Source organism: Podarcis muralis, chromosome 7 (genome assembly GCF_964188315.1).
Source record: "Podarcis muralis chromosome 7, rPodMur119.hap1.1, whole genome shotgun sequence".
Taxonomy (NCBI): domain Eukaryota; kingdom Metazoa; phylum Chordata; class Lepidosauria; order Squamata; family Lacertidae; genus Podarcis; species Podarcis muralis.
Genome location: NC_135661.1, coordinates 74,518,813 through 74,535,109, shown reverse-complemented (window position 1 = coordinate 74,535,109; position 16,297 = coordinate 74,518,813). Strand labels below are relative to the sequence as shown.

Sequence of the window (16,297 nt, the reverse complement as noted above, 5' to 3'; positions counted from 1 at the left end):
CATTTTTCAATTTTAAACCAAGAGCACCAAAACTGAGCAGTCCTTCCATCTCCATCTCTTAAAAAATATATTTTTAAGCGTTTCCAAAGGGGAAATTCTGTGAAAGGGGTACATGCAACTTTTCCCATCTGCCACTTCTCAGCCATTTCTGATTGGGGCAAATTAACAGAAGTTAATTTGTTAGAAAGGATGCGTAATGTAGCAAAAGCATGCCTCTGTGAAGGGGTGTTGGCTCTCATTACAGAGACAAATTGGACTATTGACATGGCTTTGAAGGTGTGGAAGAAGAAGGATGCTACTTTTCTGTGGTTAGGCAGAAAAAAGTCCTAGTAGCAGCAACTTAAAGCCACAAAGTGTGTCCTTTCCTAGCAATTTCCCTGTAATTTGCTCAGAACATCCTCCTTCATTTCCTTAATTGAACCTGGTTCCAAAACACACCTCTTCCCAAGGCAGTTCTCCCAAGCAGGGATGGGAGATGTAGAAGCTGGCTTTGAGAGTGAATTGTAGAGCTGGAAGTGATCTAGTCCAAAACATTGTGATGAAGGAATCAAATAGCATAGGTGGGGAAGAGAAAGAAACTAGATGCAAGGATGCAAGGACTGGGAGGCTGCATTTCATTATGGATGATTATGGGTCTTGTGGGATTTTCAGCTAGGCTGCTCCAGAAACACAGGAGCTCATCTAATTCTTCCATGTTGTGTTGGGGCTTGGGGAGGGAAATGGAAAATCTTGGTTAAAAAGAAGATTGGAGAGGGTTTCATTAAAGGTTTGCACAATGGTTGACTTTCATAGTGACGTTGAAATCAGTTTCCTCCCCCTCTGCCGCATGGTTTCCAGTTTATTTGTTGCTATTTATGGTGGGTTCCCTTTTCTGCAAATGACCTCACTTCCTCCAGATTGTCTCATAAGGACTTGCACTTTCGTCTGTTGGACAGATGCTCCAACTTTCTCAAGGCACATGTGAATATGCCCACTGGCATCATTTTGAAAGAAAGAATTCAGGCTGGTCTTTGAGTCATCTCTGGAAGGTTGTGGTTCTAGTCCTCCGTGGAGACAGAGCAGAGTGATTGATCCCCTAGAACACAAGTAAGTTTAGAAAAATGTGGCTAGAATTTTTTGGGGGGAAACGCTTAATATAGTGAAATAGTTAGAATTATGATTATTGGTAGACATGAATCCAGAAGTTGAAGCAACTCCCATATGAGGAAAATTACAATGTTTGGGGGCTTTTAAGTTTGTTTGTTTTTAGATGTAAACGGGGAATGATCAAGGTGTAGGAAATTTTGTGCAGTATGGAGAAAACGCTAGAGAGGAACTGTTCTCCTCTCTCATAATACTAGAACTCGTAAGTGCTGGAGCCTGAGAAGATTTAGGGCAGATAACAAAAAGCATTTCTTCATGCTGCACGTAGTCAAGTCAAGAAATTTCCTACCGCAAAATGTGGTGACGGCCACCAATTTGGGTAGCTTTAAAAGTGAACGAGACAAATGCACAGTAGAAAAGGCTATGAATTTCTACAATGATGTGGGGAAGCCTTGCCTGTTTAATGTGGTATCCTACTGCTTTAAATGTAAGGTGTGATCGTGGCCGCAGGCAAGTGGAAAACCCAAACTGGGAAAACTCAAAGGCAGACCTTGCGCTGAGAAGGAATAATGGGGTTTGGGTTTATGAAGCACATCTGTTTAAGCTGGGAGAGCAGCTGAGCGTATTTCATGAACCAGTATATTTTACCTTGTTGAGACATCTGCTCTCCATTCACAACACACAGCTGGGCCACCTCCTTGGTGCAATGCAAATCAGGGCCACTGAGTTTATGAATGAATTAAGATCCAACCCAACATGAAGTGACAGCCAACACAACACTGCAATGCAATGCAATGCACAGTTAGAGTTGGGAACTGATACGCATCTTTTTTTTTTAATTACAAATAAAAAAGAAAACTCTAGACTGTTCTTGTGCTTTGGCAACAGCTTGAGCTGCAAAAACTTCAACATTGCATCACACATCAAGCTGCCGTTGAAAGATTTCACTGAAGGGGCTGACAAAACAGCAGTTTAACTACCAACCCACAAAAAAAGAAGTGGTATCTCCAGCTTACTTTAAGACACGCAGAGCTCACACCTGCTTAGCTCATGCCTATTCCTTGATGGCCATGGAAGGATTCGCCCATGTCATCCCTCCGTTGTGCTCGCCTGATGCTTTGCACTCCAACTCCCAACAGACCCAGCCCCTTGGCCAGTGGTAATGGATGATGGGGGTTGTGATCCTATGACATCTAGAGGGTACCACATTGACCATCCCTGATCTATCCACTGGGGAACCATTATAGTTCATACTATTCAGGAGACTGAGTGCGTTCCAAGAGAGAGGACAGGCATCTCTGAATGATACTTTAAGCATTAGAGACAGCTTTCCTCACTTAACGTTCTTATCTCATAATCTCACCCTTCTTTTGCAGAAGCTGAGATGACACCCATGAAGAAGGCTCTTGTCCTTGCAATCTATACCTTCTCCTTCCTGACAGGCTTGCCTTCCAATCTCCTGGCTGGCTACGCATTCCTGAAGAAAGTGAGGCAGAAGCCAGTGCCCATCGACATCTTCTTGTGCAACTTGATCATCTCCGACCTTTTCCTGCTGTGCTTCCTGCCCTTTAAAATGGTGGAGGTTGCCAGTGACATGACTTGGCCTCTTCCTGACTTCCTTTGCCCACTCACCAACTTCTTCTTCTACAGCAGCATCTACCTCAGCACCCTTTTCCTCATGGCGGTCAGTGTGGAACGCTACCTCTGTGTTGCCTATCCGGTCAAGCACAAGCTGAACCGCAAGCCAACCTCTGCAAGAGCAGCCAGCATCTTCTTCTGGTTCCTGGCCTGCTCCCACTGTGCCAGCATTGTCTATGCTGTCGAATACCACAACAGGACCCCGTCAGACCTTAACATCACCACGTGTTACTACAGCTTCTCCCCAGAGCAGCTCCGCATCCTTCTCCCTTTCCGGCTGGAGCTCTGCCTCCTCCTCTTCTGCCTGCCTCTTGCCATCACCCTTTTCTGCTATGTCAACGTGATCTGCATCTTGAGCACCATGCCCAACATCCCTCCCCACAAAAAGAAACGGGCGGTGTGCCTGGCGGTGGCCACGTTGCTCAATTTCGCCATTGCTTTTGCACCATACAACATCTCCCACATTGTGGGCTTCATTAATAAGGAGAGTCCTTCCTGGAGAGTGGAGACTTTCTTCCTCACCTCCCTGAACACCACCTTGGACCCTATCATCTTCTTCTTCTCCTCCCACACCATCCGACGAACCTTCGGCAACTGCTGGTTTGGCATGTGTAGCAAGATCCAGGCTGTTGTGTCGCCCTGCTGTTTGTGTTGCTGCAAGACCCCTGAAGACAACAAAGCAGGAGCTGGACATGTAACTGCTTCAGATCTCCCCAGTGGACTGGCAGGGGCTCCCACCCCTACTCCTTTTACGACTCAGCAAAGATCTGGGTCATCAGATGACTGAGCAGTCTGGTGCAAGCACGCCACACAAGGAAGCAAACCTGGTGCTTAAGCTCACAGGAAGCAGAGAACATTAAAATCCAAACAGCATCCCCATCCATAATCTGCCAGTTGTTCTAGTTTCCCAACGCAAGTTTTCCATCTGAAGCCATGAACTTACCATTTCAACCTGCATTTTGAGCTGGAAATTAACATCACCTTGAAAATGGGGAAACTTGGTTGTTTTTGGCTGGCAGGAATATCTCAGCTGTCGTCGTTTGCAAACATCAAGGATGAGACTGCATCTTCCAGTGATTTCCAGGTGTTCTGCCTCCAGAGTAGGGATGGAGGGAAATCCATTTTAAATGGATTTATAGATGGACTTGGTAGTTCTGACCTGATTGAACTCTTCCTGTGTCAGACTGCCTCTTGCAGAGAACTCACATGTCTGAGCTGCTTATGTGGTGTCAGTTTTCTTTTTTAAAAAAGCCTGGTTATATGCAAATAGTATGAAAGGGGTACAGACATCAGTCTCTGCCAGTACATGGGAGAACTCTCTCCACCCACTGGCCACATTTGCCCCCACCTGGGGTTTACGGTCTAATACCTCCTGGTGGAAGGGATGCAAGTGGTGCTGTGGGTTAAACCTCAGAGCCTAGGACTTGCCGATCAGAAGGTCGGCGGTTTGAATCCCCGCGACGGGGTGAGCTCCTGTTGCTCGGTCCCAGCTCCTGCCAACCTAGCAGTTCGAAAGCACGTCAAAGTGCAAGTAGATAAACAGGTATCTGTTTATCGCTCCAGCGGGAAGGTAAACGGTGTTTCCGTGCGCTGTTCTGGTTCGCCAGAAGCGGCTTAGTCATGCTGGCCACATGACCCAAAAGCTGTACGCCGGCTCCCTCGGCCAATAAAGCGAGATGAGCGCCGCAACCCCAGAGTCGGCCACGACTGGACCTAATGGTCAGGGATCCCTTTACCTTTACTTTACCTGTTGGTGGGGCTGCCCAGATAAGGGCACTTATAGGCATATGTGCTGGGACCATCCACAATTGCATCCATAATTGGTAAGCTGATAGCTGGCAACCCAAAGTTAGACAATAAATAGCACCCCAATTGTTCTCACCTTTCATTACATTCCTCCTGCTTGCAGCTCATCTGGCTATAATTCAGAGCTGGAAGGATGCCTTGGCTTTTACACAGGAGGTGTGGCATAAAAGGGGTCTGTACATTGTTTACTTGGAGAAGCTTAATCATGAACTCAAAATCACCAAGGGCTGTGCTGCACCGAGAGATTTTGTGACCAAAATGAATTATTTAAATGAATGTGATGAACCACCTAGTTCCAGCCAAGTATGATCTTATTTGGAAGAATCGCGGAACTTATTTGGCCCTTTGTCTCCTCCCCATGCCCTTTGAACTTTTTTTCTTTTCTTCTCCTGCTTTCCCACCAGTATTAGTTACTGCTACCGTGTTAATAATGTTGCTTTTTGATGATTTCATATTTTATATTTTTGTATGGTTGTTTTAATGGTGTACCATTCTTGTCCCTTTAATATGTACCATATAAGTTATATGGATAAAATTTAAAAAATACATGTATGAAATGTCAAGCCACAAGTGGCATTATATTTCTGCAGCGGGGGTTTTCCAAATATTAACATTCATTATGCATATAGTTCTATGCAGTGTTGTATGCATTTGTTTATGTGCTGGTTGCTTGAGGAAACCTGTAGTGAATGTGCATGTGGGGATTGTTTTTTTAATGAAAGTGATTTTTTAAAAAAAATTCTCAGAAAGAATTGATTGTATTTTTAGTGGACAAAAACACCCTTGTTTCTGAGAAGGAGCAAGGAGCAAGACAGGAATTGGGGGTGTGGCTAAATTCAACATCAATATTTCCAGAAAATTCAATCCCTTGGGACACGATGGCAGATGGAAGATTAATTCACATGGGCAGCCACCAAACCTCCTCAGAATCATAGAATTGTGGAGTTGGAAGGGACTGCGAGGGTCATCTAGTCCAACCCCGGCAATGCAAGATCCTTTTGATCAACGTGGGGCTTGAACCCACCACCCTAAGATTAAGAGTCTCATGCTCTACTACCTGAGCTATCCCATAGGGCCTCATCACTGCCCCGTATAAACAGAGTGTGTGCCAGAGAACATCCCAAAACACAAAAAGCTACCTCTGCTCCTGGCTTTTTTAAAATAGAAGCTTTACCAGGTGCTAATATACACCTCCATGTGCTGGAAAGCTTTCTGCAGACCAATCTAGCACTGTTAAAAGCACAACAGCCAATTTGACCAATTTAGGAGGGCAGCCAGTGATTGTACAGTGGTACCTCGGGTTACATACACTTCAGGTTACATACTTCAGGTTACATACGCTTCAGGTTACAGACTCCGCTAACCCAGAAATAGTGCTTCAGCTTAAGAACTTTGCTTCAGGATGAGAACAGAAATCATGCTCCGGCGGCGTGGCAGCAGCAGGAGGCCCCATTAGCTAAAGTGGTGCTTCAGGTTAAGAACAGTTTCAGGTTAAGTACGGACCTCCAGAACGAATTAAGTACTTAACCCGAGGTACCACTGTACCTGCCTTCTCGTGTGACTGCCCAGTGCAAGACTGCAGTGGGCAATTCACATTTCAGAAAAGTTTGTCTGTTTTCTTTCAGGCAAACCCTGGAAATCTTCCCAGAACACAAGGTTGCTTGATCAAATTGCACATCCTTTCCACTCTATTGTTCCTGGGCCTAAGTCAGAATTGGGCTGGCATATGTGGCGCAGTGATTACAGTGCCAAGCAAGAGATCAGGGGAGAAGGTTCAAATCCTACTCACTGAGTGACTTTGAACCAGTTGCTATCTCTCAGCATAACCTACTATACAGGGTTGTTGTGAGAATCGCATGGAGTGGGGTAGTCAGGTGTGCTGCCTTTCACTCTTAAGTTGTTTTCTATATGTGCTGCTATGTTGTGATTTTTTTGTGGGGAAGGGATTTTATTATTTGACCCGGTATTGTATTTTGTATTATTATTTTTTTAGCTTCTGTTGTATTTGTTACCTTTCTGTAAACCAACAGGAGACCATTTTGGTGTTAAGTGGCATAGAAGCATATGAAATAAAATAAAGGAATAAGAATGTTGCGTTCGTTTTATTTATAAAAATGCTTGTATACTGCAATTTCATTTTATAAGATAGCAAGGTGGTTTACAACGTGTGTGTGTGTGTGTGTGTGTGTGTGTGTGTGTGTGTGTGTGGTGAAAACCACCTAAACATTCAAACTGTCAGCTAACTTTCACAGAACATGTTTTCTTGATTGTCTGCATAAGCCTGGCAGCATAGAAAAGTTTTCATTAAATGGTGGAAAGTTAAAGGGAAGACGCTCCATCAGCAGAGCATTCCACAGAACTGGAGTTGATGGCACTAAAGGTTTGGTTTTGTGTCAATGTCAAATAATCCTCACCAACTCAGGGAACGACCGAAACTCCTGCAGATGATCTTAGTGATCATAAAATCAAAGAATCGTAGAGTTGGAAGAGGTCTTGGGGGGTCATGAACTCCAAACTCCTGCAATGCATTGATGAAAAGTGGCCATCCAACCTCTGCTCAAAAACCTCAAATGAAGGAGAGTTCACCAGCTCCTGAGGGAGATCATTCCACCGTCAAACAGCTCTTACTGTCATAAAGTTCTTCCTGATGTTTAGTCAGATTCTTGCACTTGGATCACACTGGGATATAAGGGTCCAGGCAGTCCTTTGGTACCCTGGACTTCAGATGGTCAAAGTTTTGTAAATTAATTCAAAGACCTTGAAGTATGGCTAGTGTTAGACCTGGGCATGAAATAAGCGCCCTCCCATCATTTGCCCATTTGAAGATAGTTACAAAATCTAGCTATTCCAAGGCAAGGAGAGGAGGTACAGGAGCTGACCTTGAGAATGGGGAAGAGAAGTTAACCAGCTGCAAGGGATAGAGGTAAGAGAAGAAATTCGCATCGTTCTAGTTTTATTATAAACCTACGCAATTCATATTTCCCAAACCATTGACTTCAGATTTACATCTATGTTTGTTCACTGTGTGTGTGATATTCGTTTAAAATAAAGGTGTATGCACAGAGTCGTGAACTGTGTCCACCCCCATCCTGACTGGATCATTGAATTAGGACTTGCCAGACAAACAGGCAAAAGCAAATTTGCAAATTACCATTTACCAGGTTGCCTGTGGTGAGCAAAGATTGACTCTAGGTCACTAGACAGTAAAATGTTTGTAAAAAACACACAAAATAGCTTATAGGCGAGAGAGTGTTGCTGTGTTGCTGTGCTACAGATGACTAGCAGTACTTAAAACATTGGAGTTTTTATTCCTTTCCCCCCTATCAGATGTTGTTTTTGTGCTAATTTCTACGTCACATGCTTACTGAAGAGGTAAGATTTGTCACGCAGCCCTCCTTGATTCTTCCTCCTCTGATGGAGCTAGCAAGGAAGGTACATCGAAATGGGCACACATCTACTCTTCGGACATGTGCGCTACATGTCGTTGTTTGATGAACACATGAGGGTACATCACATTCCCAACACTGCTCCAGGGCTTTGTTTGTGCCATGGCTGGCCACAGCTTTGCCCTGGACATGTCTTTTCCATGCCAAGTTTCAACCCTAGATAATGCCAGATAAGAATTTGGACAGCTCCTTTGGAAAGAAGCAGAGTGCATTGTTTCAACGGGGACGCGGATGGCACTGTGGTCTACACCACTGAGCCTCTTGGGCTTGCCAATTAAAAGGTTGGGGGTTCAAATCCCCACAACAGGGTGAGCTCCCATTGCTCTGTCCCAGCCGCTGCTAACCTAGCAGTTCGAAAGCGCGCCAGTGCAAGTAGATAAATAGGTACCATTACAGTGGGAAGGTAAATGGTGTCATGACCAGAAGTCATGCTGGCTACATGGCCCAGAAAGTTGTGGACAAACGTTGGCTCCCTCGGCTTGAAAGCGAGATGAGCGCTGCAACCCCATAGTTCCCTTTGACTGGACTTAACCATCCAGGGGTCCTTTACCTTTTTACCTATTGTTTCAACTCTTGAGCGGCTACAGGAAGTCCCCAGTCGAGACATCAGCAACCAGCAGAAGGAGTTTTTTAAAGACAACAACAACAACAATGCTGAAATACTGTTGCATTTGTTTGTTTGTTTGTTTGTTTGTTTGTTGCATTTATATCCCATATTTTTTTCCAAGGACCTCAAGGTAGTGTACATGATTCCCCCCCCCCCCTTATTTAACCCTCACAACAATCCTGTGAGGGAGGTTCTGCTAAAAGGCAGTAACTGGCCCAAGGTCACCCAGTGAGCTTAATGGCCAAGTGAGAATTTGAGCCCTGGTCTCTAACCTCTCTAACCACAACACAACACTACCCTGAATATATTTTTGCTCCCCCGGGCTTTCCCAGTGGGGGTTTCAGTTTTGTTTTAACAATATTTGTTGGTTTTGTGTTTTTAACAGTTTTTATTATTTTATGTCTTGAGATTGCGGTTTATAACGTGATTAATAAACTAATGGTATTATTACGACATACCTCTCCCTCCTTTCCTCCAAGAAGTGCAAAGGGGCCTACATGGTTTCTCCCTGTCTTCAATTTACCTTCATGACAGCCCTGTGGCGTAGGCTAGGCTGAGAGCTTCATAACTGAGTGGGAATTTGAACTCTGGTCTCCACAGTCCTAGCCCAGCGCCATAACTACTATGCTATGCCAGCTCTCAGTATTTCAGTCACTCTTATTCTGGGAATTCACCACCACACTCGGGGGGAAACCAGTGCAGAATTTTTTCCCATATGAACTGGGCCACGAGCTCGGTAGATCTCATGTTCGACGTGCTGGAATCAGCAGCCACACACAGCTACTTCCCCTTCCTCTTCCTGTGATGTCTAGTTAAGCTGAAACCTAAGCTGTTGCATCACTACAGAGTGTATTTTCAGTTCTCTCTCCTCCCTACCCGGTTTCAACTAATGCATTGGAATGGTGACAGGGAGACAAAATGATGATGTCATGCTGCTACACATTTCCCCTAAGTAGGTGTTAACAGTGAGAAAATCAGGGGGAAGCCAAGGCTGACATTTGTGGCAGCACTGGGGCAAAAGGTGCACTTTACATTGTAGAATTTGCACAAAAGTAAACCTACAATGCCACATCCTTGATTCCCAACCATGTCAAAGAAATATAAATTTCCCCAGATGGAATACAGCGTTGGTTGCATCCTTTCCTAAATCTGTCATGCATGTGTGTGTGTTAGTTCTTTGTTTTACAAATAAATCAGTTTAGCTGTAAGAATTAAGCGACGTACATGAATTGAGATGCAGATGGAGGACACTTTCACAGAGCAATGGGCCATTATCTTCAGTTGGAGTTATTCTGAGAGTTGAGCCACACAGCCAGGAAAATCACATGATGTTGCTTAGCGTGAAGACTAAACCACTTCTACCTGCAAGTATGGAATTGTGACTTTCAACTCTTCCCCCAATGAAAAGCAGACTTTCTGGATGCAGAATACGTCTTCCTGATATATTTTTACAGCATTCATTGATAGGTGTTCTTACCCGCCCTTCACCTTCGGACCCCAGGGCAGTTTACAACAATATGAAAATGGCGTGCACAAGAATGGGGAAGGGCTGTAGCTCAGCACTTGAGGTTCTGCTCACCATGCAGAAGGTCCCAGGTTCAATCCCAAGTAGGGCTGGGAGAGACCTCCTGTCTGCAACTCTGGAGAGCTGCTGCCAGTCAGTGTTGGAGAATACTGAGCTAGATATCCCAATGGTCTGCCTCTGTATAAGGCAGCCTCCTAGGTTTATAATATTAAAATCAGTTAAAGCAATTTACAATCAAGGGAATAGGGTGGGTTCTGATATTGGTATATTTTAAATGCTAAAGTTCAGGGTAAAGAGGTGTGACGTCAGCATGTAATGAAACTATATCATATACAACGAAGGTGCCAGACACACCTCTGTGGGGAAAATCAAATTTCTGCAGTTAAGGGGCTGCCCCAGAGAATGCCCTCTGCAAGTCTCCCACCCAATGGACTTCCAAGGGCAGTGGAAATATCAAGGGGGGGAGCTCTACCAATCTTCCAGCTATTTGGGAGCGAAGATGTTTAGGGTTGCATTCACATGGCAACTTGTCTCATTTTTCCTGACGTTCCCCTGTTATTTTCCACATTATATTTGAGTTTTTGCACAATATAAATGCTCGTTTCTGTATTCTTTGATTCTGGGGTGAGGAGGGGAGATCATTTCCTTAACCTGGAAAAATCACAGGGGTAAAGTGACAAAATTTGGGTTGTTATACCAGCATAATTTCCCCCCCTGCTGTCTTCATCGGGGAATCATATGGGCCCAAAAAAAAATTTAAGGGGAAAAAATGGGATGGATGTACATTTCCAAAATATAAGAAACAAATAAAATAAAACCTACATACAGCAACAGAGTTTTGTGTTGTGTAGGCTCTTATGATGTAAGTAATGGGCCTCCAATCATTTTAAGTTAGAGCTTAATAATTATTTCACTATTAATAAACTTCTTTTTAATTGTATTTCAGTTCAACAATTACTTTGATAAAATACATATTTTGTTATGTGCAAATGGCTTTAGATACTGATTAGGTCCATAAATTACCATATAGCATATATTCAACACAAAAAACAGTGACAATTGGTTATTGACAAAGGACAGCTGGACATATATAGGGACCTATTACCTTTAGCAACTTAAACCTAAATCAAACCTAAATCTGGCCCTGACGGGAACAAAAGAACACATATGCAGAAAAGCAGGAAATAGCAATATTGTCTAATGATGTTCATTGTCTCTCCCAACCCTATCTGGAGTTGCTGGGGATTAAACCTGGGACCGTCTTCATGCATAGCAGATGCTCTGGCAATGAGCTATGGCCCAACCATTTCAAAAAGTTTAAAAAAAGACATCAGATCAATCACAGTGTAATGTAACATTTTACCCTGATTAGCCCTTAAGTCATATGCAATCCACAATTCGCCTCCCTTCATTCATCGACCCCCATTCCATGACTCACATCTCTATTTTCATGTAGGTCCCACCTGAATTGCAGGTTAATCTAATAAACTAGTTTATCGTTACTGAGAACAGCTGGATGCTGAAGATAAAATTCTTTGACTCAGACCGTCAGACAATCAGGATGATGACATTCAAACAAGCTACACCCATGTTCCGTGCACCTTATCTGTGCTCCTGTTCATGGCTGCTGAGAACATTTGCTCTCCTCATGCCTTTCTGAATTGGCAACATCCTGGCTAATGTACTGTCCCGTCCCAGACTGAAGCTTGCATTCCTCCTAAGGTTTTGGAGGCCCCGGATGCTTGAGCTCCAGAAGGAACCCCCCACAACTCAGGCAATGGCAAGTACTCCCTGGCTGATATCTCCTTTCCCATGGGCCACAGCAATCTTCAGCCGGATGGAATTACACTTCTCCATCATGGAGCGCCATACTTTAGTGATCCCGTCATCCATGGCGGAGGAGAGGAAGAAGAAGATGAAGGGGTCCAGGAAAGCATTGCATACACTGGGCAGCACAGCCACACTGCGCCACCAGACGTTATCCATCACGATGAAGCCCACCACGTGGGACACATTGTAAGGACCAAAGCAGAGAACAAAGAAGGAGAGTGTGGCTGTGGCCACCCGCACCGCACGCCGTTTCTTTCTCATGTTTAGATGCGACCCAACCAGGACACGGATGCTGCCGGCGTAGCAGAAAGAGGTGATGACCAAAGGAAGGAAGAACAGGACCACGGACAGCTCCAGCCTCACAGGTGCCAACACGGCCAGCTGTTCTTTGCTGAAGTTGCTGTAGCAAGAGGAACCATTGCTCTCAAAGACCCTGGACGGGATGTCCCTGTTGGTCTCCAGGGCAAAGATGAGAAGCCCATGGAATCCGACGAGACTCCATATCCCCAAGGAGACCAGGCACGAGTAGCACGGCTTTTTGTAAGCCTGATAGTGGATGGGATATGCAGCTCCTAGGAAGCGCCCCACGCTGACCACAGTCAGGAAGCAGGCACTGGTGTAGATGGTGCCAAAGTGGATCAGGTTGTAAAGGGGACAGACAAAGTCTGGCTTGACCCACTTCACCTTGCTTATCTCCAGCATCTTGAGCGGTAGGAAGAGGACAAAGACCAAGTCCGACATGCAAAGGTTCATCATGTAGATGAGGTTGGGGGTCAGGCGAGCCTTGGCCCGGCAACAGAAGACATAGAGGGCTAGAAGATTGGAGGGCAGCCCCAGGAGGATGGTAACCCCGTAGACAACCAAAGAGACCAATGTCTCCCACTCTTCCATAGCATCGGGATCAGAGGGCAGGCTGAGCCAAAGGCATTTCCTTAATCACTGCTTGCCTACCTGCTTGTCCATTCTCCAGCAACTTCTCGAGTCGTACCAGAGGGGTCCCAAACTGAGCGCTGAGTAGCTGTGTGTGTGTGTCGGAGAGAGAGAGAGAGAGAGTCGAGACACAGGGAGCAAACCGCGCTTAAGGTGAAATGGACTGTGAGAGATTGTTCGGTGCAGGTGACCATGAGCCAAGGCAATAAAGCCATAAACTCCCGGAAAGCTAGGCAAGAGCAGGAATTGTTAATGGCCCATTGGGCTTTTAAATACACCTGGATTGAATGGTAGGGGTGGGGAGAACAAGTGACTCGGAAGCAGGAACAGACCTCCTTCAACATTTGGAGTTACCATTAGGGAAAGTGTTGGGAGCATCAACTAGGCTCAAGACTGTGGGGCTTTGTTGCCTTCCACAAAATTTTGCATCCCTGAAAATCTCAACTAACATTTGACATAAACCAAGCTACTAGCCCCTGGGGTTTTGGAGATAAAGTTCAAATATATACAGTCATGGGAAAAATAAAGTGCACCCTCTTTTACATAGGTAAAGCTAAAGGGACCCCTGACCATTAGGTCCAGTCGTGGCTGACTCTGGGGTTGCGGCGCTCATCTCGCTTTATTGGCCGAGGGAGCTGGCGTACAGCTTCCGGGTCATGTGGCCAGCATGACTAAGCCGCATCTGGCGAACCAGAGCAGCACACGGAAACACCGTTTACTTTCCCACCGGAACGGTACCTATTTATCTACTTGCACTTTGGCATGCTTTTGAACTGCTAGGTTGGCAGGAGCAGGGACTGAGCAACCCTGTCATGGGGATTCGAACTGCCGACCTTCTGATTGGCAAGTCCTAGGCTCTGTGGTTTAACCCACTGTATACTTTGGTATACAGGGAGCTCTTGATTGACTCAATGACTACCAGGTTCTCAGGTCCTGTGGCTGCAAAACAAGCCCAAATCATCCCCCTTCTACCACTGTGCTTGATAGTTGGTATGAGGTGCTTGTGCTGTGTTTGGTTTTTGCTAAACGTGCCACTATGCATCATGGCCAAACATCTCCACTTTGGCCTCATCTGCCCAAAGGACATTGTTTTGCAGCTTCTGTGAGCATTGCATTCACCCTGGAGTGAATTTGTTGGGACGTCCACTCCTGAGAAGATTGGCAATTGTCTTGGATGTTTTCCACTTTTGCATAATCTTTCTCACGGTAGAATGATGGACTTAAAATTGGTTGGAGATGGCCTTAGAACCCTTCCCAGTCTCATGGGCAGCAGCACTTGCTTCTCTAAGAGCATTGCGTCATCCTCCTTGGCATTCTGTTAAAGCACACCTGAATGCTCCGGACCAGCAAACTGCCAAAACTTCAGCTTTTATAGAGGTGGGCACACTAGCTGATGATCAATTAAGCAAGGGCATTTGATTATCAGTTTCTGTCTGCTACTTAGCCACTTAATTCCTATAGAAGCAGTATGGGTGTACTTAGTTTTTCCACACATGATTTCTCCATCTTGGCTTTATTTCTGCTAAAAAAAATCATCACACTGAGTCATATGTCATGTGTTGTTGTTCATCTGAGGTTGCATTTACCTAATTGTAAGACCTGCGGGTGGCGCTGTGGGTTAAACCACAGAGTCTAGGACTTGCCAATCAGAAGGTCAGCGGTTTGAATCCCCGCGACGGGGTGAGCTCCCATTGTTCAGTCCCTGCACCTGCCAACCTAGCAGTTCAAAAGCACATCAAAGTGCAAGTAGATAAATAGGTATTGCTCCGGCGGGAAGTTAAACGGAGTTTCCGTGCGCTGCTCTGGTTCACCAGAAGCGGCTTAGTCATGCTGGCCACATGACCCAGAAGCTGTCTGTGGACAAATGCCGGCTCCCTCAGCCAATAAAGCGAGATGAGTGCCGCAACCCCAGAGTCGGCCACAAATGGACCTAATGGTCAGGGGTCCCTTTACCTTTACCTTTTAAGACCTGCTAAGGAACCAATGATTGCTATTATGTCCTGATATGTAAAACCACAGAATTCAAAGCAAGTACACTTTCTTTTTCCCATTACAGGTAGATAGCCCTGTTAGTCTGCCGTGGTCAAAACAAAATTAAAAAATTCCATCCAGTAGCACCTTAGAGACCAGCTAAGTTTGTTATTGGTATGAGCTTTTGTGCGCATCTGAAGAAGTGTGCATGCACACAAAAGCTCATACCAATAACAAACTTAAAGGTAAAGGTAAAGGGACCCCTGACCATTAGGTCCAGTCGTGGACAACTCTGGGGTTGTGGCACTCATTTTGCTGTATTGGCCGAGGGAACCGGAGTACAGCTTCCAGGTCATGTGGCCAGCATGACTAAGTCGCTTCTGGCAAACCAGAGCAGCGCACGGAAAAGCCATTTACCTTCCCACCCGAGCTGCACCTATTTATCTACTTGCACTTTGACGTGCTTTCGAACTGCTAGGTGTGTAGGAGCAGGGACCGAGCAACGGGAGCTCACCCCGCCGCGGGGATTCAAACCGCCGACCTTCTGATCAGCAAGCCCTAGGCTCTGTGGTTTAACCCTCAGTGCCACCCGTGTCCCTCCATAACAAACTTAGTTGGTTTCTAAGGTGCTACTGGATGGGTTTTTTATATTTTGTTTCTTTTTCCCATGACTGTATATGTGAAGGGATTTGATACATTTCAAACTTTGTAAGGTACCTGCCAGGTATGAAGAACCACTTTGGAGACCTTTCTCTGGGTCCCGCCATCAGCACCTAAGGGCCTGATGACCTGAACTGGCCTGCTCTCATCTCTGGAATTTCTCCTCAAGGCTGCTTGCCTGTCACCACCCTCAGTTTATTTTTAACACCAGGTGAATGCCTGTTTTTCACTGTTTTGATTTGCCATTGCTTTCTCTTGCCATTCCGCTTTTGCTATTTATTTCATCATCATTGTTGTTGTCATTTATTTACCTTTTTTTTAAAAGGGGGGAATTGTTTTGGGAGTTTTACCAAACTAGACATTATATCAAATGAGTCTTTGATGCCAGTAGGGAATTATTCCGCTTCTCCAAAGCCAAAAAGCATCTTTTAAGAGCAGGTATGGGAAAGCTTTGGCATTGCTGAACTGCACCTCTCATTAGCCCCAGCAAACATGGCCAATCACGGGGGGGGGGGGCTGTAGTCCAGCAACATCTGGAGACCCAAAGTTTCCCCCAAGGCAAAAGTGGTGAGAACACTAAATATAAAATCGATCTTTATGAAGTAGGCTAGTTTCTACACGCACTCACACATTCCTATCTATCCTGCATCTTAGCAAGCAAATGGCATTATCAGGGTGCAAAGACAGCCTGGTAAAAACTGTCAAGGAGGGAGACAAGGAAGGATGATGCCTGTGGGAGAAGGGGTGTAGCTTGGGGTTGAGGTGAGATTTGGCTTCCAAGAGGCTTGGGGGCTGCATTTC

General features: G+C 45.3%; 2 protein-coding genes across 2 annotated transcripts; one reads left to right on the top strand and one right to left on the bottom strand.

Annotated features, from left to right (window-relative positions):
• The first annotated feature begins 947 nt into the window (after positions 1-947).
• Positions 948-4,250, top strand: LOC114603144 (free fatty acid receptor 2-like). The gene is made up of 2 exons (XM_028741935.2): positions 948-1,086; positions 2,460-4,250. The coding sequence occupies exon 2, from the start codon at positions 2,468-2,470 to the stop codon at positions 3,506-3,508; it is 1,041 nt and encodes a 346-aa protein (XP_028597768.2). The 5' UTR covers positions 948-1,086; positions 2,460-2,467; the 3' UTR covers positions 3,509-4,250.
• Positions 4,251-10,961: 6,711 nt separating this feature from the next.
• On the bottom strand, positions 10,962-12,952 carry LOC114602384 (G-protein coupled receptor 42-like). The gene has a single exon (XM_028740551.2). The coding sequence runs from the start codon at positions 12,824-12,826 to the stop codon at positions 11,876-11,878; it is 951 nt and encodes a 316-aa protein (XP_028596384.2). The 5' UTR covers positions 12,827-12,952; the 3' UTR covers positions 10,962-11,875.
• Positions 12,953-16,297: the final 3,345 nt, after the last annotated feature.